General features: G+C 49.8%; 9 protein-coding genes across 9 annotated transcripts; 3 read left to right on the top strand and 6 right to left on the bottom strand.

The window, feature by feature from the left end:
- Nucleotides 1-176: 176 nt before the first annotated feature.
- Nucleotides 177-1,849, bottom strand: BC939DRAFT_530500 (uncharacterized protein). Its single transcript, XM_051561575.1, has 6 exons — nt 1,837-1,849; nt 1,675-1,743; nt 1,372-1,586; nt 1,077-1,274; nt 821-988; nt 177-720 (listed from the first exon to the last, which is right to left on the bottom strand). Exons 1-6 carry the CDS (start codon nt 1,841-1,843, stop codon nt 421-423), a joined length of 957 nt encoding a protein of 318 aa, XP_051410324.1. The 5' UTR covers nt 1,844-1,849; the 3' UTR covers nt 177-420.
- A 350-nt stretch (nt 1,850-2,199) lies between these two features.
- Nucleotides 2,200-3,573, bottom strand: BC939DRAFT_457365 (triosephosphate isomerase). Its single transcript, XM_051556465.1, has 4 exons — nt 3,450-3,573; nt 3,229-3,301; nt 2,998-3,121; nt 2,200-2,819 (listed from the first exon to the last, which is right to left on the bottom strand). The coding sequence occupies exons 1-4, from the start codon at nt 3,483-3,485 to the stop codon at nt 2,303-2,305; spliced, it is 750 nt and encodes a 249-aa protein (XP_051410323.1). The 5' UTR covers nt 3,486-3,573; the 3' UTR covers nt 2,200-2,302.
- A 75-nt stretch (nt 3,574-3,648) lies between these two features.
- Nucleotides 3,649-6,078, top strand: BC939DRAFT_457362 (uncharacterized protein). Its single transcript, XM_051556464.1, has 4 exons — nt 3,649-4,199; nt 4,298-4,408; nt 4,496-4,549; nt 4,629-6,078. Exons 1-4 carry the CDS (start codon nt 3,795-3,797, stop codon nt 6,036-6,038), a joined length of 1,980 nt encoding a protein of 659 aa, XP_051410322.1. The 5' UTR covers nt 3,649-3,794; the 3' UTR covers nt 6,039-6,078.
- Nucleotides 6,079-6,185: 107 nt separating this feature from the next.
- Nucleotides 6,186-9,496, top strand: BC939DRAFT_228738 (uncharacterized protein). Its single transcript, XM_051550847.1, has 5 exons — nt 6,186-6,630; nt 6,831-7,371; nt 7,464-8,188; nt 8,293-8,528; nt 8,639-9,496. The coding sequence occupies exons 1-5, from the start codon at nt 6,391-6,393 to the stop codon at nt 9,198-9,200; spliced, it is 2,304 nt and encodes a 767-aa protein (XP_051410321.1). The 5' UTR covers nt 6,186-6,390; the 3' UTR covers nt 9,201-9,496.
- Nucleotides 9,402-10,822, bottom strand: BC939DRAFT_478795 (mitochondrion protein; the record flags this gene model as incomplete). The annotated part of the gene is made up of 5 exons (XM_051558798.1): nt 9,402-9,453; nt 9,566-9,692; nt 9,869-9,938; nt 10,364-10,404; nt 10,759-10,822. 5 exons carry the CDS (start codon nt 10,820-10,822, stop codon nt 9,402-9,404), a joined length of 354 nt encoding a protein of 117 aa, XP_051410320.1.
- Nucleotides 10,823-11,041: 219 nt separating this feature from the next.
- On the bottom strand, nt 11,042-15,079 carry BC939DRAFT_457353 (uncharacterized protein). Its single transcript, XM_051556463.1, has 6 exons — nt 14,830-15,079; nt 14,684-14,742; nt 14,423-14,564; nt 14,196-14,301; nt 13,251-14,120; nt 11,042-13,159 (listed from the first exon to the last, which is right to left on the bottom strand). The coding sequence occupies exons 1-6, from the start codon at nt 14,862-14,864 to the stop codon at nt 11,096-11,098; spliced, it is 3,276 nt and encodes a 1,091-aa protein (XP_051410319.1). The 5' UTR covers nt 14,865-15,079; the 3' UTR covers nt 11,042-11,095.
- A 684-nt stretch (nt 15,080-15,763) lies between these two features.
- On the top strand, nt 15,764-16,847 carry BC939DRAFT_228705 (autophagocytosis associated protein). The gene is made up of 3 exons (XM_051550846.1): nt 15,764-15,954; nt 16,071-16,360; nt 16,478-16,847. The coding sequence occupies exons 1-3, from the start codon at nt 15,941-15,943 to the stop codon at nt 16,780-16,782; spliced, it is 609 nt and encodes a 202-aa protein (XP_051410318.1). The 5' UTR covers nt 15,764-15,940; the 3' UTR covers nt 16,783-16,847.
- Nucleotides 16,848-16,912: 65 nt separating this feature from the next.
- On the bottom strand, nt 16,913-18,742 carry BC939DRAFT_399210 (pyridoxal phosphate-dependent transferase; the record flags this gene model as incomplete). Its single annotated transcript, XM_051552461.1, has 4 exons — nt 16,913-17,758; nt 17,882-18,283; nt 18,402-18,503; nt 18,668-18,742. 4 exons carry the CDS (start codon nt 18,740-18,742, stop codon nt 16,913-16,915), a joined length of 1,425 nt encoding a protein of 474 aa, XP_051410317.1.
- Nucleotides 18,743-20,129: 1,387 nt separating this feature from the next.
- On the bottom strand, nt 20,130-21,679 carry BC939DRAFT_457349 (methylthioribulose-1-phosphate dehydratase). The gene is made up of 7 exons (XM_051556462.1): nt 21,513-21,679; nt 21,335-21,358; nt 21,200-21,225; nt 20,736-21,082; nt 20,537-20,603; nt 20,349-20,432; nt 20,130-20,242 (listed from the first exon to the last, which is right to left on the bottom strand). Exons 1-7 carry the CDS (start codon nt 21,623-21,625, stop codon nt 20,208-20,210), a joined length of 696 nt encoding a protein of 231 aa, XP_051410316.1. The 5' UTR covers nt 21,626-21,679; the 3' UTR covers nt 20,130-20,207.
- Between the last annotated feature and the right edge of the window lie 102 nt (nt 21,680-21,781).

Below are 21,781 nucleotides of genomic sequence, written 5' to 3'. Positions count from 1 at the left end.
AACCATCAACAGAGCTAGCTGGGTACCGACGAGAAGCACAAGTGTGGGAGCCGACTTGGGCCGGTATTGAGATGCTTTGATATTTGAGAGTCAAGACGAATGCAGCGCCGATACGATCCCGCGAATTGTGGTGTAAAATAAAAAAAAATAAAAAACTGAGGCTTCAATATCCCTGAAGGCGCCCTGCGCTCCCAGGATTCTGAGGCAGAGCTGGTAGTGATGGTAGTCGTACTGGCTGAGTCTCTTACTTCTGGTCCGAGGTTGGAGTGACCAGAATGGCGAAGAAAAAGGGATAAAGAACGAGGGACAAGATATTGGCTGTTTCTGTGCAGTGGTGAACCTCATTGGCCGTGGTCGTTTTCGTTGTTTATTATTTTTTTGCTTCTACACGTCCCTGTAGAGGAACGCGACAAATCTTGGTTATATCTTGCTCCGGCGAATCTTCTTGTATTTGTTCAGCAACTCGTTCACCATGACTGGCGCATCTACATGCCTGATTCCATGGACATTATCGGCCCCTTCTGGCCACCCAATATAAGCCGTATGTAGACTACCGTCAGGATTGTACTTCAGCTCATCTCCTTCGGGATTACCCTTGCTCAAAGAACTTGCGCCGTCGACCTCCAGATTTACACCATTAATGTAAGACGCGGCAGGAGAGAGCAAAAACGCGACTGCTGCAGAAACCTCCGATTCCGTTCCAAACCGGCTGCTTGGGTTCTATTGATTACAGACGCACGAAAAACGGAGTAGATCAAGGGAGGTTTAGCTAGTTTATATTACGTCGAAAAAAGGGTATACTTGAGAGGCAAGTTCTTACCATCCAGCTGGCTTCTGCCATCATGTTGACCATATCTTCGTTATAGTTCTTCATCCCAGAGCTGACAATCAGGCCCGGTGCAACGCAATTGATGCGAATACCATTATAGGGTCCCCACTCAACAGCTAAAGTTTTTGTCATATTGATGATTCCAGCACGCGCTGCGCCCTAATGAAAGATCAAGTTCGCCAAACAAAGCGAGTGAATAGATGGATCGTAGGCAAAAAAACAGTATATGAGGAAAGATAATGCTTACGGTGTGCATGGCTCTTGGGATACCGTTCCTGGTGTCCGCTACGATATTCACAATCCGGCCTCCATGCTCGCCCATGTATCCATCAAACGCCGCCTTGCACATATTGAAAGTTCCGTTTAAATTCAGATCCACCACAGTAGCGAAGCCCCTGGAGCTTAACATACTTGCTGGCGACATGAACTGACCGCCTGCATTATTCTAAGACGCACCAATTAGCCCTGACTGTTAAATCCCCATGTTATTCACAGCAAAGGTGGTTTTCTAACAAGATCGTGGTACTGTTGCATCGACTTACGACCAGACAGTCGAGTTTCCCATGCTTGATGACGATATTTTCGATCAGCTTTGTGGCCATGGCGGCGTCGCGAATGTTGATCTGCATCGTATCGCAGATTCCACCTAGTAATTGGATCTCGTTCTGAACAGCTTGCAATTGATCTATTTTTCGCGCTGCGATTACCACAGTGGCACCCAGACTTGCGAGCTCATGCGCGATGCATCTTCCAATCCCTATCGTTGACCCAATGGATCCACTTAGTACAAAACAATAAATGCCGATTTTTGAATGTTTAATCGCCATGGCATTACTCGTACATACCAGTGCCTCCTCCAGTGACTAAGGCGACTTGGCCTTTGAAAAGATCCTTCTTGAATATGGATCGGTATGCTTAAGAATAACATTTATTTCAAGTCGATGGTGAGATACATTCATGCTAGGGGGTTCATCTGATACATAAAAACGGTTGTCATTGGGACGTACTGGTCATATTGTGAGGTCGGAATCAAGGAGACGAGAGATGCAAAAGGATGGAGGCAAAGTGAATGAGGCTACAAAAACGAATCGATCGCGGCTCGCGTGCCGATACCACAGAAGTGACATGTTGAATCTAAAGTGCTACCCCTACAGTTCGGCTGGAAAAGAGGCCCTGGTAGAAAACGCGCCGATAGAAACGCGCCACCTACAGATTTTTATCAAACGTCAGAGAGGTATCCTATCAAGCACGATTGTGATTCGACGAGACCTTCGATCCCCAGATCATGGATCTTATCTCATTTTGTCATTTTTTGCAATTGTTTTCAGATAGCGTTCGATATTCGCAACCGTCATAAAGGCAAAGCACTGTTGGGTTTAGGATACTTTATATACAAGTGAGATACTTTGATAGTGGATTTGTGGACAAAAAAAATAAGGCGTTGACTAACGAACGACTACGCGATAAGCTGCTTTACATCTTGGCCTTGGCGTTGCAGATGGTGACGAACTCGGGCTTAAGCGAGGCACCACCAACCAAGAAACCATCGACGTCCTCCTCCTTAGCGAGTGTAGCAGCGTTGCCACCGTTAACAGAGCCTCCGTACATGATGCGGGTGGCTTCGGCAACGTCGGCAGAGACCTTCTCCTTCAACCATCCACGGATGGCCTTGTGGACCTCCTGGGCCTGGTCAGGGGTGGCGACCTTGCCGGTACCGATGGCCCAGACGGGCTCATAGGCAATGACGACGTTAGTCCAGTCCGACACGTGCTTGGCAATGGCCGCCAACTGACGGAAGACAACTTCGGTCGTCTTGTTGGACTCACGCTCCTCCAGCTTCTCACCAACGCAGGCCATGACCTTGAGACCAGCCTGCAAGGCGTGGGCAACCTTCTGGCCGATCTCCTCGTCAGTCTCCTTGAAGATCTCGCGACGTTCAGAGTGGCCGAGAATGACCCACTCGATGCCGATGTCCTTGAGCATCTCAGCGCTGCGTACAAGAAGAATAGAACATGGTAGAATTATCAGTGGATTTGCTCCCTGACATATGATAACCATGGGAGCAGCAGGATATGGGAGCAATTGAATCAATTGAAGCCGACATGTCCCATTTTGGGAGTTGCCGCCTGTGTGAGAAATTCTCATCGATCATTCTTTGAAATACATACGCGACTTCACCGGTGTATGCACCGCTGGCTTTGGAGTAGCAGTTCTGGCCAGCAACAGCGACATCCTTGCGGACGGACTTGCGAACCTGGTCAAGGTAGACGAAGGGAGGGGAGACAACGATCTCTAAACATATTCGAGGCGGTCCAGCAAAAGAAGGAAAAGATCAATAAACCGTGGTAAAATTGACAGAGGAACCAATTGGTCGACATAGAATAATCCAGCTGCCTTACCGACGTTGCTGTCGAGGTCGCCCTTGTTGAGACCCTCAACCAAGGTCTTCAAAGACGACTCGGAGCCGTTGAGCTAAAAGGGAGAAGAATAGCAATTTGTTGGGGACAACCTTGATCAGTCGAGTGCTGGGAAGTAGCGATGAGAGGCGACGCACAGCACAGCAAGAAGGTCAAAGAGCAAACGCGACGCGACAGAGAGGGGGTAGGAACGCGACACGAACCTTGAAGTTTCCACCGACGATGAACTTGCGAGGCATGGTGATTATGGGGGTGTGGTGAGGATGAGAATGTCGAAGAGAAAGAAAGTGCGGAATGACGAAAAGAGAAAGTGTCCCCCAAATTCGGGTGCGGGGAAAGAGACCAGCCCAAAACAAAGCAGTCCAACCCTAAAAAAATATCAAACAATGGCACACTGAAAAGCACCAACCACCAACTGTTACCAAGCGACGGCAAACCTGGACCCCACCGACGACAGGCGGCAAGTGGCGACCAGTCATCAGAAGACCAACCCGTAGAAGGAGTAGCACGTTGAAAAAGTAGCCGAGCAGATTCAAGAGACTCTGATCATGAGCAGTGGAAAGGCTCCGTCGGGGCTCTTAGCCAAACAGCGACCCTCTCCATATCCACGGCATACGGTTATGGCTGCTGACACCAACGACTCGGATCCCACAAAGCAATCATTTAATGTGGCTGGACAACGCAAATATCTAACAGGATCTCGGCCTGATGCCAGCGTGGCCCCACTAAAGGAGCTGGTGCCTGTCAATGATCTCGTTCAGCTTGCCCGACAGGCGTTTTCTCAGAAGGATTTTACTGCCGCACTCCAGTATCTTTCCCGGGCGTTGACAATTGCGCCCACGGATATCAACTTGCTGGACAGCAGAGCAGCGACTTTTGAGAAACTCGGCAGGCTGGACAACGCTCTGACAGACGCAAAGGCAATGATTCGAAACCATACCCAAAGTCCAAAGGTAGGAGCCATGGATCATAGACATTAGGCTTGTGTGTCAGTCAGGCAGTCCTCAGAACCATGTTTTTCTAAAGAATGCGTTGAATATGTCGCTCACAGGGTTATTTGCGCGCTGGAAAGATCCTTCGAATGCAGCAAAACATCAGATCGTCTGCCAAAATCTATATTTCTGGCGCTGAGCGATCCACCAAAGGCACAAAGGAGTACGAGGTAGGATAAGAAGCGCTGTTGTTTTGCTAGGTAACTCAACATATCATTTGCGCAAAAATCAGTGACAGCCTCATCTAATATTTATAGACTTTAGCGCGTATTGCAAGTGAGATGAGTGCCAAACTGGACGAGATCGCAAAGGTATCGCATACTTTTTTTTTCACGCAAAAGCTGGGAGGACAAGGTTACACCTATATTGATCCTATGATGGACTTGATAGAAAGAAGCACTCGTGCTGGATCCAATGGAGAGGCTACCCTTTGAGTTGGTTATGATCGTGTTTGACAGCCTAAGTTTTATCGAACGAGTGAGATGCTTGACGATCAGCAAAAAATGGATGAGGTACTTGAGTTCAGTGCGACATTTTTGGTATTCGCTCGACCTTGCGAAGCGGGTCCCATCCTTGATTCGTATTCCTCAGCATGCACTATATCTGCCAACTCGGCCGGATCAGGATGTCAACAACAAAGTGACCAATAAGACCGTCATCAACTTGGCCAAGTATACCCCGCCCAAGGCGCTACGACTCGGATGCGCTCAGCAAATTTCAGGGACTTTATTCACCCAATTGATAAAAATGAAGCGGACAAGTGCCCTGGAATCATTGTCCTTGAGAATGAACTCCAGGATTTACGACCAAGAGTTCTCGCTGTTTTGGACCGCAACGCCCAAGTTACGATCTCTTGACCTTCATGGATGCTTTGGAGTGACGGATGCCGCGGTGGTGTCAGTTTTGGATCGATGTTCATTGCTCGAGGAATTGGATATTTCTGAGTGTCGGATCACGGAAGTGTGCGTAATGGTCAACAGCACAGTGCCTTTACCGAACATGAAGAAGCTGACGATCGGCCGATGGGAATCGCTGTTTGCAAAGGAGGGCATCGATGCCTTGGTCTCCAGGTTTCCGAATCTCAGTACGCTCGACATCCGAACCATGCGGCCTCGAGGTATCGAGGCGCTCGAAAATATTTGTCAGTTGACGCAACTGAAGCATCTTTACACGGATTCTATTGAAACGTCCGGCCACACGGCGACCTTCCTTGTGATGCAGCGATGGGTGGCTGGTATACCCAATCTAGAGAGCTTGCAGATGAATGCTTGCAAAGGAGTAAGCGATGCAACTATTCAACTGATTGCAGCTGGATCTGCAGAGGAAGGATCGACCCGGCAGGGGTGGTCGAGCTCATTGAAGATGCTTGACCTCAGCTCCTCGCCATATTTGACATGTCAGGGGTTGTCGTCCCTTAGCACACATCCTCTGCCGCATCTTCATACGCTCCTCCTGAACAAGTGCGGACGCGTGACCGAATTGGGCTTGCGACAAGCGATAGCCAGCAGTGGTGCGGGACTCTGTCGACTGGAATGTGGGGGCTATATCAGCGTCTCTGACAGGCTGATGTTGGACATTAAGGACCACTGCCCGAAGATTGAGGTTGTTCATCTTGCAAACTCGGGCCAGGTGACGGGGATCGGACTCATGGCGCTGGTGAACGAGCGTGGACGGGGACTGGAGCGTATCTGTGTCGACGACTGTCCGGCGTTGGGCGTGGATGCAGTCGAGCGTGCGAGGGTAGTGCTCGGGGACCATTCGCGTGTCTCCTATAGATCCAACTGGACCCGTCGGCAGTGAAGGGCATAGACTCAGTATACTGTAATGAAATGAATTTCTTTCTCATTCGTGTGACCATTGTGAGCATCGAGCATTGCGGCCAATTTGCCCACACCTTTGAATCTCACTGTCGTCTATGGGGCTAGACTATGATGACATACCGTTTGAACCAAAACGCGCGTTCCCACTTGTAACTTCGCCCCGCTCTGCCGATACATTCCACACATCCCATCCATCCACGCATTCCACTCCACTCAAACTTCAGCATCTTTTATTCATACCACCCTTCATTCTGTCTCCCCACATAAACTCTCTTTAATCCGGTGCTCTCTTTTGCTCTGCTCCTTCAACGCGCATTCACAGGCCGCTCACCATGACCGAACGTGATTCCATTCCTGGTCACGGCAGCACCAGCCATACCAGCCAGTCAACAGCCAATACAGAGCCCAGGGTCGACAGAACAGCCCACACCCCAGTTCCATCCTCTACCGGCGGTGGCACAAACGGAGGCGATTTGCTGGCAATCGAGCGCCTTGCGCTGGGCTCCGAAAACAGGGCCACGTACCCCGTCAGTGCGTCTTTGCTATCTTCGGCGAACAGTCTTGGCGATAATGTAAGCTATCATGAATGAGTGACAAAAGGAATGCTACAGCCCATAGGAACAGCCCAAATAGATCCAGGACCCGTTCTTAATGAACGTGGACGGGAGGCCGCTGCTGCCGCCGCCGCCGCCACTGGAAGCTGAGCGATTGAAAGAAAGGAACTAATTGTGTATACACCTTTTCCTCTTTTCGACTTCTAACACCGACACAGCGAAACCTTCACACACCTCTATCGTCTGCCTCCATGAATCCTTTTCGTCGTAGTCCCTCTGTGTCTCCGCCATTGAGTGCCACGACCGCATCGGCTAGAGATATCAGCTTTCAGAACGAGGACCCCTTCTCCATCTCTGCTACCTCTGCTGGACAAAATCTGAACTCTCACCCTTCACACGCAGTCGCTTCGTCTCAATCATGGGAACAGAATCCGAGTTCAACGACGGGTTTGGATAGTCCACCAGAATTGCCTCCACCACCAGCCTATGTCCAAATTGAGGAGCCATTCTCAGCAGAGCCAGTGAACACCTCGTTTCCCGTATCACCGGCGTTTCCTACATCACCAGAAATCACAGCAGCTACTGTAGAGACATCCTTGAGCACATCCGCGACCTCAGCACCACCATCAGAACGTGCACAGCCCAGATCGACACCTGTAAGAGAGTCAGAACCAGTGAACGAATACGTGCTGAAGCCCATTGACTGGATCGAACCTTCAACAGGGGTTGAGAAACGCATAAAGATCATCACCCAGAATGGTAAGACAAGCTATTCATGTCCAGAAGTACAGGTCGTGTGAGCATAGACAAGACTTGGAGGGCTTACATATTCTAATTATTCCCCTATGCAGAGAATGGCCCCTGCCCATTGCTGGCGCTGTGCAATACACTAGTCCTACAAGGCAAAGTTGCGATTACACCATATGATCGTCCTACGATCGGATACGACCATCTTTTGGAACTACTGGCGGACTATCTCCTGAACGAGGACCCTTCGGAGCCCAATGCTTCTTCATCATCTTCAAGAGAATCGCGAACAGGACGGAGGATCGAATCTGAAAGGATAAAGTCCCGTCTCGAAATCGAGTCGGCCCTGCGGCTCCTCCCACATCTGGAGCATGGACTGGACGTGAACGTGTTCTTCAAAACGATCCGTGGATTCGAACCGACGGCAGAGCTGGGACTCTTTCACACATTCGGCGTGGAGCTTGTCCATGGATGGGTTGTGAGTCCCGTTAGCGACGCGGCTATGTATGCACTTGTGGACGGACCTGCGGGAATCACCAGCTATAATAAGGCAGTCGAGTGTATTGTTAGTGGCGATGACGCAGGGGGCGGATTAGTGGTCGAGGATTCGCGGGGCAATATTACATTCACCTCATCTTCCAATTATGCTTCTGAGAGCAGTAATGTGAGTGCTCAGGATGCACAGCTACAGAACGAGAAGATTGCGCAGGCGTTGGTTGTGCAGGAGTTCATGACTGCGACCAAGACCCAGTTAACGCGATATGGACTGCATGTTCTGCAAGAGAGTCTTCCTGAGGGCCACCTCTGTGCCTTTTTCAGGAACAATCACGCAAGTCGATTTATTCTGTACCTTAATTTTATGTCATGAATCGGCCCAAGTAGCTCTGTTTCACTAACGTATGAGTGTATGCGTTTATCCATATCCGTTCCTAGTTCTGCACGCTCTTCAAGAACCCTATGGATGGCACCCTTTATACCCTCGTCACGGATCAGAGCCTTGCTCATGAACAGGCCATCGTCTGGGAGTCGCTAGTAGATGTCGACGGCGCAGGCGAGTTCTTGGACGGATTGTTTCGACACGGTGCACTGGAGGTTGGAGACTATGCACGCAACAACCAGCCGCTCGACGCTCAGCATTCAGCACATGGCGATGGTGGAGGCGACGAAGAGTATGTGAGCTGACTCAGGTTTGAATGTGGCTAGGCTAAAAAATATATGACCTGATTGCGCTTCTGGACCTAACCAGCGATCGTTCTGCTCTCTTTGTCTCGACTTGTAGCTTCGCTCTCGCACTGCAATTGCAGCAGCAGGAAGAGGAAGAAGAGGCTCGGCGCATTGAGAGGTCAAAGAGCCGGGCCTCGGACTCTCGTAATGGCGGCGTCGGACATAACGAAGGTGGCGGAAGCAGTAGCGGCGGCGGCGTCTTCAGCTCATCACAGCAGCAAACATACGAGACGGATGAGCAAATGGCGGCACGGTTACATCAGGCATATCTTCTTGACAGCCAACAGCGACAACAACAACAACAGCAGCAGCAGCAGCAGCCACCAGCAGCGCACAATGTCAATGTGGGCAATAGGCCGTACCCAGCACCAGGAGCGCCACATTCAACTTACGAGCCACATTATCCAGGATCTGGACCCGTCCAACAGCAGCAGCAGTGGGCGTCACCAGCGGCACCTCAAGCTCAGCGAACAAGCACATACCAGCAACCTTTTTCTGCAGCACCATTGCGACCGCATCTTCAAGGTCAGGTACAGCGGCCAAGCGGGTACCATAGCAAGGGAAACTCGAGCGACGCAAGCAGTCGGAAAGATATTGAGAAATGCATCATTTCATAGTGATGCAAAGAATCAAATTTCCTGGTGCTGTGCACCAGCTCTTTTTTTTTCATATTTTGTAATTTGTAATAAATCCCTGCGACCATATATCAAGATCTAAATGAATCTAGTTTTTATTTTTGAATGGGGAGAGAGAGATCGAAAAGGGCAGGTGGAGCTCAAGAGATGAATATAAATGAACAGGGGAAGGCTGTGAAATCCTTACTCGGCGGCAATAGCGGGCTTCTCCTGGGCCTTCAATCCTTGACGGTAACTAGATAATATTTGCAGTGGAAGTGGAGTGTGTATCAGTCAATCACTTCATTAAAAAGAGCCTTTTACAACAACAACCGCGTGGAAGGGGGACACATGAACCAAGAACTTACTCAAAGATACGGTAAAGCTGGGTCAATCCCGTGGCAGCGACAAACAGGTTGACAGTGAACAAGCTGTAGTTCTTGGGGATGATGACGAGCGAGTACCTGGACCAGATCAGACCAGTGGCCGCCAAGGCTATCGAGGAATAAGAAAAACAATAAGAATAATTAGCAATCCGGCAAGAGATATTCCACAAATAAGTCAGGAAAAGTGTCCCTCAAGTCTTCGTTTCTAGAAAAAGCAAGCGACGGGGATATTTCTGTGAAGGGGGGAGTTGGGTGTACAAAGTGCTTGTTACTACGGGCACTTACCAACGTTCTGAGAAAGGGACAGGTTCTCGGCAGGACGGCTCAAATCACCAATACCGGCACCGACCAAAGCCTAGAAAAAAAAGAACAAAGATTGGGAGGAAGCAATAAGCATTGACGGGCCATGTTCAGCAACAGCAGCAGAAGAAAAAAAAGAAAAAAAAAAGAATGCTGTTTGTCCATCCAGAGTTTTCAGGGGAAAACACCGTTAGATAATCCTCTCTCTCTCTGCGATCCATCCTCCGTTGTATAGTTCAATTCTGCTCACGAGGGGTGATGACGATCTACTTCCACAGCCTGCTTTGCCCATGTCTTTGCTGATCCCAAAGGCGCCAACAACGCACTCCCGTCTCATCCCCATTCCTGGTATGTTTACTGTCTGTTTGCTGTTCCATATTCTTTGAAGATGAGAGTGTTGCTGCCGATAGTCGTGCTCGAATGGGGGAGGGGAGAAGGTGGTTTGTCTTCATGATTTTAGGTCCTGACGTCGGCACTTACCCACTTGGCAGCAGGAGCCCAGAAGTGGATGGTTTTGGGACCTATATCGAAGCAAGTTATGATCGTGGCTGGGGGTTAGGACGGTATCCAAGGAGAACGTATCATGGTCCGGAGACAAAAATCTCTCCTGTGCGTATCAATATCTCGATAACATCATCGATCCGATGCGGTGAGTAAGTCCTAGTCCTGTGTCGTTATGTTGTAGTGCATCATCCTGCAGCATGTCCAATTGTGCTGTGTGCGCATGTATAGATGTTGATAGATGTGCCCAACGGCTCTCTCTCTGGCTGCTCATTGTGTTGGGCACTCATTCCGAGAGGGCCGGCCAGGTGCCACTGTTTCCACCGGACAAAAAGTGCGACCACAAGAGAAAAGGGAGGAGTGGAAGGGCATACCGGCAGGGTGGTTCAGGAATTTCTGAAAGGCGGACTGGGACGCGGCGGTGGCTGCTGAGGACATGGTGGAGTGATGCGATGGATGTGGAGCGGACGAGAAGGGTAAAGGTGACAATGCTTTTTTTTTTTCTTCTTTTATCCCTCCGTCGTGCGATAAGATCTGTTGTGGCTTTCTGCGAAATAATGTTGGGTCACTCAGAGTGCGTGTGCTTCCCAGGGCCGGGTGAATCATTAGGCCACATAGCTGGGCAAATCGATATGTTGCCCGCGTTGTGAGCTGCATCGCGTCTTTTCTTTCGTTTTTATTTCGCATAGTCTCATATAGCGCATTGGCCACCTATGAACGCCTACCACTCGATGGAGCCGATACAGGGGCCCTAGACGTTGAAAGTGATCCAGCCCGGTTCCTCAATGAATTTGCCCTTGAGCTCCGCGCAGGCATCGACCTTGGCGGCTGCAGACTGCCATTACCGCCGCTTCCACCTATTACAAGATTCCTAATCGCCGACGTTGAACTCGCATTCGACGACCGCCTCTCCGGATGATGGTAGTACACATCGCTGATGCCTTCCACTGCTGGGTTCCTTCTGAGAGCCCCGCTTGTTGGCGGGTCATTTGTGGGCGGCAAAGCTGGAGAACTAGGGCCCCCAGTGATATCACTCGATCCATCTTCAATATCGTCCTCAAACGTTATCTCTTCTACAATCGTCAAATACCCGTTACGGTCCTGGTCCTGTAAACCGGTGCTGCCGTTACCTTGCCACTCGTCCGAGAAACTGATCAAATCGTCATCGTCGTCGTCCTGCACGCCTCCTGCCATGTTATCACCTTCATCAAAGCCGCGCATTTGGTCTGAGAAATCATTCGATTCGTCATAATGGGATGCCGGGCCCTTGCCTCTGCCATCGGACTCGTTCTTCCTGAGGGGCAACCAGAGTGTTGGAAGCGCGCCTGCGATAGCTGGATGGCAGTAGTGTCGCATTCCCGAGTTCAGCACACCCGGGTACAGCGTCATGGGAGGCTGTTGATAGTCCGTGAATCGATCTGGGATCGCCTGGTACTCATCGTCATCCACGACGGTTTTGGGGACTCGACGTTTCAAGCCGTCGGGAGTGGTCACTACCATGCCGGCCACCAGTCGACTGATGTCCAGTGGTTGTTTCGACAAAGATTCTTTAGGATCCATGTCCACAGCAACCTGTCCAAGCCCGCTGCCAGGTCCTGTCACATCTAATCCTGATGCCGTCAGTGGGCTGCTGTCGTCTGAGTATTCCTGTTGTGGAGAAGCCATGGGCTCCTCAAAGTGTCCCAAAAACGAACCCATATGATGAGCTGGACGCAGGAGTTCTAGGGGCATGTATTTGGCAGTCCATCTATACGTGTTGGTAGTCCAGTACCAAAACCAAGCCGTCGCCGCTGGCAGGGGTGCCAACAGTACCCCGAAGAAGTATGCGTGCTTCAACATAAAAAGGCCCAACATCGTTAGCTGAAAGGTGAGGAGCCCTAGTGTCATCCGGTTGTAGACCATGGGCCACATTTGTCCCCCCGATTCGTTGGGATGGAAATAGACATAGAGCAGTTGGTACTTGATGACGAGATAGCCCAGCGCAAAATAAATGACTCCAAAGACAAGGATCAATGGCTGCATGCACGAATAGATCAGGAGGACCACAAAAACCAATGTCGCATTCGCATACACGACGCCATATGGCAATTCCGGCGGCGCTCGTGCTTCTGCATAGTCGCGAGGAGTCCTGGAGATAAAATTTTGAAGGATCAGGATGAAGACGTCTGCGACCTGCAAAAGCTGGAGAGGGAGGAGGCCGATACCTCGAAGGATGATGTAGTTGACAAAGAACGGCGCGACTCGCGGTAACGAAGCTGCCAGCAGAAGCGTCAGCTCTCCGATGTTGTGATAGACTTTGTTGATTGCCTGGGACCAGGTCCCGATGATAGTGAATACAAGGACGACGTTGAAGAGGATGAACATGAAGTATTTGTTGTACAATGATTGGGCGATCTCTGAGCGTGACTGAATTCCTTGCCGTCGACAGAGTGCTAATAGGATCCTCGGTACAACGGCGAGGAAAACGATCACCCCGACAGTGGGAAGGAAGCCCTGAATCAGCGACTTTAGCAACCGGTGCTTTCCTGCTAGTTTGGATATGCCAGGAAAGACTTTGTTGAGAGAGTCGAGGCTTAAAAACGATGAGAACACGCCCACAGGACCTGCCCAGAAGAAGACGAGGGAAAACGTAATGACGTTGATGACGACAGTTCGCACGTCGAGCTCGCTCGGAGGCAGATTCAGATTGTCCCAATAAACATCGCGTGGTTCTGGAGCCAAGAATGTCTCGCAGGAGAGCGTTTCCTGAGTGTTGACAGTTTGCGCGAGGATTTGCTAGAGGTCGGTGATAGGGTCACCGTGAGTAATGAGGCCATTTACTATCCGTTACAATCAAGAAAATACATGATGTGTGGTGAATACTTACTGCTGCATGCATTTCTTCGAACGTGACAAATCCGATGCTCGTGGTTGCAAAAACTCTTGACAGGCGCATCTTTTGCACTGCCTTGTCCAGGGTGGCGAAAACTTCGCGACAATAGTCAATCTTGTCGACTTCTTTCCCAAAGAGTCCCAAGAACCCAAGTCTTATCGTAGGTCGCTTCTTGGTACGGTCATTCGATTGCATCGAAGAAGGGCAATCCCCTACATGGGGAAAATAGCCTCGTGTTGGATCATGCGAACTCTCAGCTGCACTTGCAGCAGCATGGAGACCATGGTCCAGCGTGTGATCATTCTCGGCTGCGATTGCCTCAGGATCATAGTCAGGATCACTAGACGGGTTGCCATAGTACTCCGTGTAGACCTGTTCCAATGCCCTCAGCGCGTAAGCTCGCTGCTCGATAAGGCGCTTCAGACCCGTAACATGCCGACATACATGCGCACTCTCGACTGTGCCCACGCCCAATGATTCGTAAAATGTCGCCAACGCCCTATCGTTCCGCAGGTGAGACGGCAGTCCGACTACCATGATGGTCCTGTTCACGATAGCTTTACGGCGCTTCAGTAGGTAGCGCCGTCGTATATCGATGTAGCCCTCGTATGTGCGCCAGAGTACATAAATCGTGAGGAGTGAGAATACCCAGGTGAACGTGAACTGCGCAAACAAATAGAGAAGCGACGTTTCATGCCGAGGTGCTGCATTGGGTAGCGACGGATCAAACTCATTGTCTTCATCCGGATCCGTTGGTAGTCGACCCTCGCTTGCCGAATAGATGTTGATAGGCAAGATGATGAGTAATCCCGGGATCATGCAGGCTGCGAACAATTTCAAGGACATTGTGAAGAAACGCAACATCTATCCATAGATGATCCTTTGTGTTAGCATAGTTATCAAGAGATCATTATGCGAATACATCACAAGAGTACATACCATGGCTGCATCCAGCCCTACACACTCGATGAGTTCTGCTTCTGGGATACGTAACAACTGGGGGATCCATCCAAAGAATGTCGAGGATAGAACAGGAGGTGTGTGCCTAATCGACAGACGAGTAATGGATACGTTAGCATTAGTGCACCGCTGCTTTTACTTCAGCAAAGCTTATGCGGAACTTGCGGGAGACATCTTCATCTCTCTCGTGGACATGTGCTGCATACCTTCGAAGCTTTGACCGAGGAGCATAAAGAATCGTCCATCTTGTTCGCAAAAAGCAGAATGTCAAAAACGAACTCAGACCCAACAGAGTTGAGATGGCCAGCTGTGTCTTTAAACCCGAGGTGTTACTGGACGCAGGATGGCCTACAAAGAGAGGCAATGTTTTGCTCAATACACCGTTGTTGTGGCATTGGTTTGTCGCTGCGTTGTGGCACAGTTCACGGTATGGATAGGCAAGTTGAGGTTGAAGACAACCGACATACCTGAGGGGACCAGAGAGGCATTCAGCTCGGTCGACTGTGCAGAGCCAAGGTACTCTGATCTGCAATGGGTTTAGAAGGGTATTAGGCCGGTGAGGGTTGACCAGAGCAGGACATCTCCTACAGAGCGTGTGAAAATGCGTGGTTACGTGGGTCCCCGAAAGAAGGACTGGACGGTCTCCATTGCGAATCTGATCTGGGATAGCGAGTGGGGGTTGGATGTCAAGATAGGGGTCGATCAGTCCGGGGAATCGACGAGCGGATGGAAGGAAGTACGGGTACTGATCAGCTTTGATGGACTGAGCCGAGTGTGGGTGAGGAGGAAGGGAGGAAGGAGAGAAAGAGGCCGTCTGCGTGGATCGACTCTGTTTCTTTGCTGGCGGATGCAGCACCTCGACGGGACCGCTGAGACGACGACTGCCAATCCATCTTAATCACCGACCCCGATCCCGATTCCAATCCTTCCCTGCAAAGTACGCGTGCCAGCCCTTTTCTTTTTCACTTCTTTTCCCGACCCCCTTGTGCGACCAAGCGGCATTGTGCGTCGTTCATGCATCCTGCCTACTCTGCTTACATCGATTGTCCACAGGTGATGACCAAGCCAGAGGAACATGAGGATGCAGCGGATGCAGGATATGGCCCATCATGGAGTGCAATGCGTCCTCTGCAAGTCTCTTTCACTCCAAATACCGTAGGCCTTTAGGCTCAAACGCTGGAAGGTGGTGCCTCCGCACAAAAAGAAAGGCACTTTACTCGAATGGGATGATCACTTTTGGTGATGGGGGGCTGATCGCGAAACTCGATCTCGTTTGATTCCCGGAATCGTGTTTCCAGCTCCAGCTCATTGACTACGATCAACACAAGAAAAAAATTGGTGGCGCAAAAAGTGTCTCGGGTGTTCAACATGGTCCTGAATGCTCTAAACCCGGCGCCCTGGGGGTGCCAAAGCAACAGTACTTTACTAACAAGACCTCACCAGTGCTGCATCGTTTGGCTTGATCAGGTTTCTGGTCGGGTTCACCAATTGCAGTTGGGCTGCTCAGGGAAAATTGGTGGCACGGACTCAGTCCCTGAGAAGTCCTTTTTGACCACCATTCTCAACATGGCACCATTCCTAAACTTGATCATCCTTTCATTCAATGGCCGCAACTCATCCATCACCAACCTCTTCATCGCCTTCAGCTCGTCTTTCCTACGACGACTTTGAAGCCGCCATCAAGTCCTTCCTCGAACAAGCAAAACACCACTCGCCCTGGGGATATGTTGAGTATCACGTAAGTAAAAGACGCCCGATTCATTGGAGACAAACTCAATGGGCTTCAGTTGGATTCAAGAGGTTGCCCTTCCCACATTAAACTGCGCTACTTTACGGATGCTGCTAGGCAAGAAGGGGCCTACCGCCACAGGGATATCTCGCAATGACACAGGTCGTCCATGACCGTCAAGCACCGCATTCTTCTGCTCCCAAGTCAAGGCTGAACACCGTCAGCGCTGCAGATCAATTGCTTTTGGATAATCTGACTGAGCACTTGGAGGACATTCCAGACGAGGAAGAGATCACTGTAGTATCTTTAGACGACTCTCAGGACGTCTCGTGCAACTTTTTGACAGTGACTTATCACATCGTGTTTTCACCGAGCTATCAGGTCCCTGTGCTCTACTTCAACGCCTATCGTCCAGGTACGCGATGCAACTACTGGCACCCCCCAGTAATCAACCCCTCGAGCCCTTAGTCTGCGCATGAACAAGCCTAATGCCCTAAATTCGTCGACTTGTTCAAAAAACGATCATCGATAGACGGCGTTGCCATCCCAATCGAGGATATTTACCGGTCGCTTGTCCCTGAGGATTGGCAGAGCAGCATCAGAGACGCTGGTCTGAACGGGGGTATCTCACAACAAGACCATCCTATTCTGAACGGGCCGTTCTTTTACATGCATCCCTGCGAGACCGTGTCATTGATGGAAACGATCCTCAGCGACCAGACATTCCACGAGTCCAGGAGGTCGTTCCTTGACAGCTATATCACCACATGGCTTAGCTTGACGGGTCAAGCTGTTGGTGTCACCATCCCTTCTGGTGTTGTCGCGCACACAATCTGAGTTGAGTCCGAGAAGAGGTGTTGCGTGGCTGTGTGACAGACACATTCTATTACACTCTATTACATTTATTTACAAATAGCTAGCTCAATGCTCAATGTCATGAAATATAATGAGGGAATCGGACTGATCCTTAATCCCTGTACTTGTTCATAAACGAAGCGTGGAAATCCTTGATGCCCGTGCAAAAGTCATCAAAGAACTCTGGCTGAGGCAGGAATGTGCTTCGGAAATGTGCTGTGCCCTCGACCTGACCGAACCCGGATCCTGCGACCATGCACACGCCTGTGGCCTCCAACATGGCCATGCAGTAGAACTGATCCGGGAACTTGCCGGCTTCCTTGGCTGCAGCAATGGCCTTCTTGGGTAGTCGGATATGGGGGAACAGATACATGGCACCGTCTGCAGAGTTGCAGGTGCATCCCTCAAGACTATTGAAGGTCTCCTCGAGCTTCTTGGCGCGCTTGATCAATGAAAAGTAAATAGCATCGTATTCTTGCTTGTATTGGAGATAAGAGGGATCGCCCTTCTTGGGCGGGTTCACCATCAGGTCCACCATGATCTGACCCTGGACATTCGGGCATAAACTGATGGACGAGATCTTATAGATTTGTTCAAGGACCGTGGGACATAATCCCTCGCACTCAAAGTAACCACCGCGACGACCGCACTCTCCAATCATGCCCTTGGAGACTGAATGGAACGAGATCAGCTCCAGTCCCTCGAACTCAGGTCCCATCGACTTGAGGATCTTCTTGAAGGAATGGAAGGGCCGCTGCTCGGGTTCGTAGATGTTGGTCTGGTAGACTTCGTCGGCCAAAAGGATTACTTTGTTCTTCTGGCAGAACCTAATGATTTCACACATGTTCTCATCGGACAAGCACTGTCCCGTAGGGTTTCCGGGGTTGATGATCACAAGAGCTCGGGTCTCAATCCCGTCCTGGGCAGCCTCGTCATACGCACGCTGAAGTTCCTCGGTCTAGATTGAAAAGAAATAATGAATGATTAGCCTCCCATAGTCCGATGATCGATTGCATGCAGCCGCGCGCCGGTTTTCAAAAGGGGGGGGGGGAGATAAGTCAAGAAGGTCTAGGGTACGTACAGTCAGGCCCCATCCCTTGGACTCGTCCAAATAGTAAGGCACAGGTTGAGCATCCAAAACCGCCAGGGTAGCGGTGTAGAGCGGGTATTGAGGGATGGGAATCATGATTCCGACGTTTGAATGTTCGACAATCATCTGGAGGGTGAGCTGGACACCAGCGGAAGCGCCCTGGGTTAAAAAGATCATCGAGGGGTCTGCAGGATAGCCATCGCGTTCCGAAATGAACCTGGCTACGTTCTCACGGATCTGAGGGATGCCCTGTGAATGTGAGTAAGCGCCGACGGAACCGATGTGCTTGAGTAGAAGCTTTGCACGGGCAATGGCGTCGCTTGCATAGAGTTTCGAGGTCAGTTCTGCGTTCTCGTCCTTGAGGAGGTCTGGGTATTCGACAAGAGATGCGACCTGAATATAATTATAGTCCCTCCCTCTGTTAGTTCCAAAAGGTAAAAAAAAAATTGTTACGGAGCCGGCGAACATTATTTAGCGCGATTGCAGAAACGAACAGAATTGGGGTCTGTACCTGACGGAAGAATGTGATGGGCTTCTGTTCTAATGCTTGAGGGTTGCCGATGTTACATCCGACCACGCGCTCGAAGGGGTGAGAGGCGCCGTTAGCGAGGTCCTGGGGTGGGGGATCCAAAAAAAAAATTGATTTAAATTAGAGTCAGTGAAAAGGCCCCTTCTCGTATGCTCCATGACTTTTTATATGAGATCGAACTTTTCTCCTCCTCTTCTTCCTCATCCTCTTGGTTTGACATTAGCAAAAAAGGTAGCACTTTTACTTACAACTTTCAGCTTTTCGGATCTGATGGCCAATTCGCCACGGACGGCGTACTCGGCCTTGCGAATCTTGGGGTTCATGTTCGCACTCGTGAGGGTCTTATCACGAGGAGATGTAGATGTAGTGGACATCATTTTTTTTTTCTTTTTGAAGGGGTGGTTGGTCTGAGATAGATACTAAAAGTGAGAATGGACGAGATATCGTTATCGAGGATTGTAGTTGTGGTGGATGGAGGCGAGAGTGCGGAAGAAGAAGAAGAAGAAGAAGAAGAAGAAGAAGAAGAGAAGGATAAGAAGAGGAAGAACGAGGCGATGAAAAAAGTGGAGCGTAGGAAAGTGGGGGGTGTGCGGGGATTCTTCCTTCTTATAGTCTACATTTCTATGGATGGGATCCAACTTGAACCGTAGAAGCGACTATCACTCTTTTTTTCTTTTTTTTATATCCCTCATTGCACTGCTGCATCACGCAGTAAAGCGACAAAAAAAAAAGGAGCGTAGTATCACTGGCGTTATTTTCTCGCCCTTGCCCTACTATTTTTTTTCCTGCAGGGAGCCCTTGATGACAAGGTCAGTCATTGTATATCGAATTCGGATCATGGTTGCATGGAGGTGCTAATTCGTGCATGCTGCTTATGGTTTTATCGGTTCAAAGGAGACCAATCTCGGAGCCCATCAATATCGCTAAGCCTAGTCGAATGCCCCAGCATCCCTATTAAAGATCTTCGTCCGGACTATGTAATTGGAACCGGGGAAAGTAGATCCGGTCTGGGGCACCTGTGACCCAGGACGGTTTCTCCAATGTATTTCTCATGACAACGGAGGAGGAGGGGGGGGACCGGGAGACTCGGTGGGCCATTGATCCATGCGCCGTCATCGACAAGGAGAGACCAGGGAAGCGAGTGTGTGGGGGGACTCTCTCGGTGCTCCGAGACAAGCCGATCTGCATCCAGGCACATGCGCACAAGCTTTCTTAATCTCTCTCTCTCTCGTAATCTATAGACGATGATCTATCCGCCTCCCGCGATACGTGGATGGAGATAGCCGGATTCGAAAGAGACGGATCGGCCTTGAGGCTGGTCACGATTATTTGCTCGGCCGGGGCTATACGGACCAGTCGTTCATGGCGAGCCTTCGACCCACCATGTCCATGTATTGTACAAAGGGGAAGGGAAGGGGGGGGAGTACATGTGGATCCTAGAACCCGCACATGAATATCCAAATCGGGCTAGCAATGTTGATAAATGCTCATTTGCGAGACTGGAGCAAATGTCATCATCGTCCTAGTCTATGCTGGATGTGTCCCTTCCAAGGATTCCGTCTGTTATAAGGAACACACGCCTGCATCTGGGACCAAAGGACTCTATTGCTCTAGATGAAATAAGGCCCGATAATCTCATTCGATGTTGAACAGGTGGGGCCATGATCAGCAGCCCATCAGCGACTAGCGCAAGCTCCCATTCGGAAACGCTTTGAATGTAGACAAAGACCATGCAATTTTATTCAATGATGCGTTTCCGCTTTTTTTTAAAAAAAAAAAGTCGTTCGACTAGTACGGCGAATCTGCAGGTTTCTCGGCGGGATCTGTATATATTGGGTATTATAGGGAAAGAAATGGATAGATCAGATTTTTTGTTTACTGATCCAAAATGAAGCTCGCGCAACCTACTGTCCATGTCATCCAGCTTACCGATACCGATGCTCTTCATCTTTACAGCAATTTCAAAGAGATAATCGTAGCATTCAGCCATGCACTTGGCTTTCTCCCACGATTCTATATCGACAGTTTTTTTTTTTTTTTTAAAAAAAAAAAAGGAGAAGTAAGTACCTGGACAATTAAAGAGTTTGAAGCTTTAAGAATCGACAGGCGAGCCATACCTCCCCAGACATAGACTCCATGACGACGGACAAGAACGGCGCAGGTGTCAGGATATTCTTCCATGGCCTACAAGGGGAGAAAAAAAAAAAAAAAAAAAAAAAAAAAAAAAAAAAAAAAAAAACAAGGAAAGAGCGGCATCCCGGTCAGAAAATAGGAAACATTCTGGTGATCCTTCAATATACATCATCCGACACACACCTTTGCCATCCTATCTGTCAGGTCCTCCTCTTCCGCAGTGTTCTCGACAATTGGCACGACCAGACGATCAAAATATCGCAGGTTCTCCTTGCTCATTCCCTTGCGGATACCCTTGATCATCTCCTGATGGGTGATCACGAATTCCTTGCCGGGATACAAAAGCGTTGCCATGACAGCATGCTGAGAGTGCGTGTGGATGCATGCACCCGCATCACGCATAGTGTAGGCGTTATAGAAGAGTGGCGTACAGGCTGAAGGCTTCAACACCAGGGGCTTTCGCACGACTTGGCGGTTGGCGAGTTCGAGCACAAAAAGATCCTCGGGTTGCATGCGCTCCTTCTGGACACCTAGAATACAAAGCGTCGAGGGCATTTAGTCGTTATTCCATTAAGGGGGAGGAGGGGGGAGTGGGTCTGCTGTCCCATTTTCTTCCTGTCCATGTCCCCATGTCGTATCCAACGAACCTGATGGCGCAATGTATACATGGTCACTAAATGGGAAAACCGTGAGCTGTGTTAGGTCCTGCTGAGGCCATATGGTGGTGAACGCTTTTTTTAAAAAAAAAAAAAAAAAGCCCGATTGACGATACGACAGCTTACTTTTTGCGGATACTGATTCCACCGCTGTAAAGATCCATAATGTCGAGGTAAACAGATCCCGCAGACAAAGGTTCACAGTTAGATAGTGTATGGTTCGAATAACAAAGCGTCTTTCTCCTGTGGAGGATCCCCTGAATGCCGAATCCCAAATGCGCCCCTTCCCTCCCCGGTCAATTACCCAGTGCCAGTAACCCAGCCAACCTTGTAGAACAAGCGGCAAAGCTCCGGAATCAGATTGGCGGGATGAGTCTTGTCCGACGAGATCACAAGGCTGTCTGCGCTGTTGCTCATGGTGCTGAAGTTGTTTCGAGTAGTGGGGGGATCAGGTCGCTTCAGGACTAAACCATAAAACAAATGGTGGTGGCCGAGAAAAATAAAAATAAATCCTGTAAGAAGTCCATGTGATCCCGAAGTAGTGTAGTAGACCCATATAGAAAACCACCCCGC

Source organism: Gamsiella multidivaricata, assembly GCF_025024155.1.
Source record: "Gamsiella multidivaricata strain RSA 2152 chromosome Unknown BC939scaffold_50, whole genome shotgun sequence".
Taxonomy (NCBI): Eukaryota; Fungi; Mortierellomycota; class Mortierellomycetes; order Mortierellales; family Mortierellaceae; genus Gamsiella; species Gamsiella multidivaricata.
The sequence above is the reverse complement of the archived record's forward strand: the minus strand, read 5'-3'. Positions and strand labels throughout refer to the sequence as shown.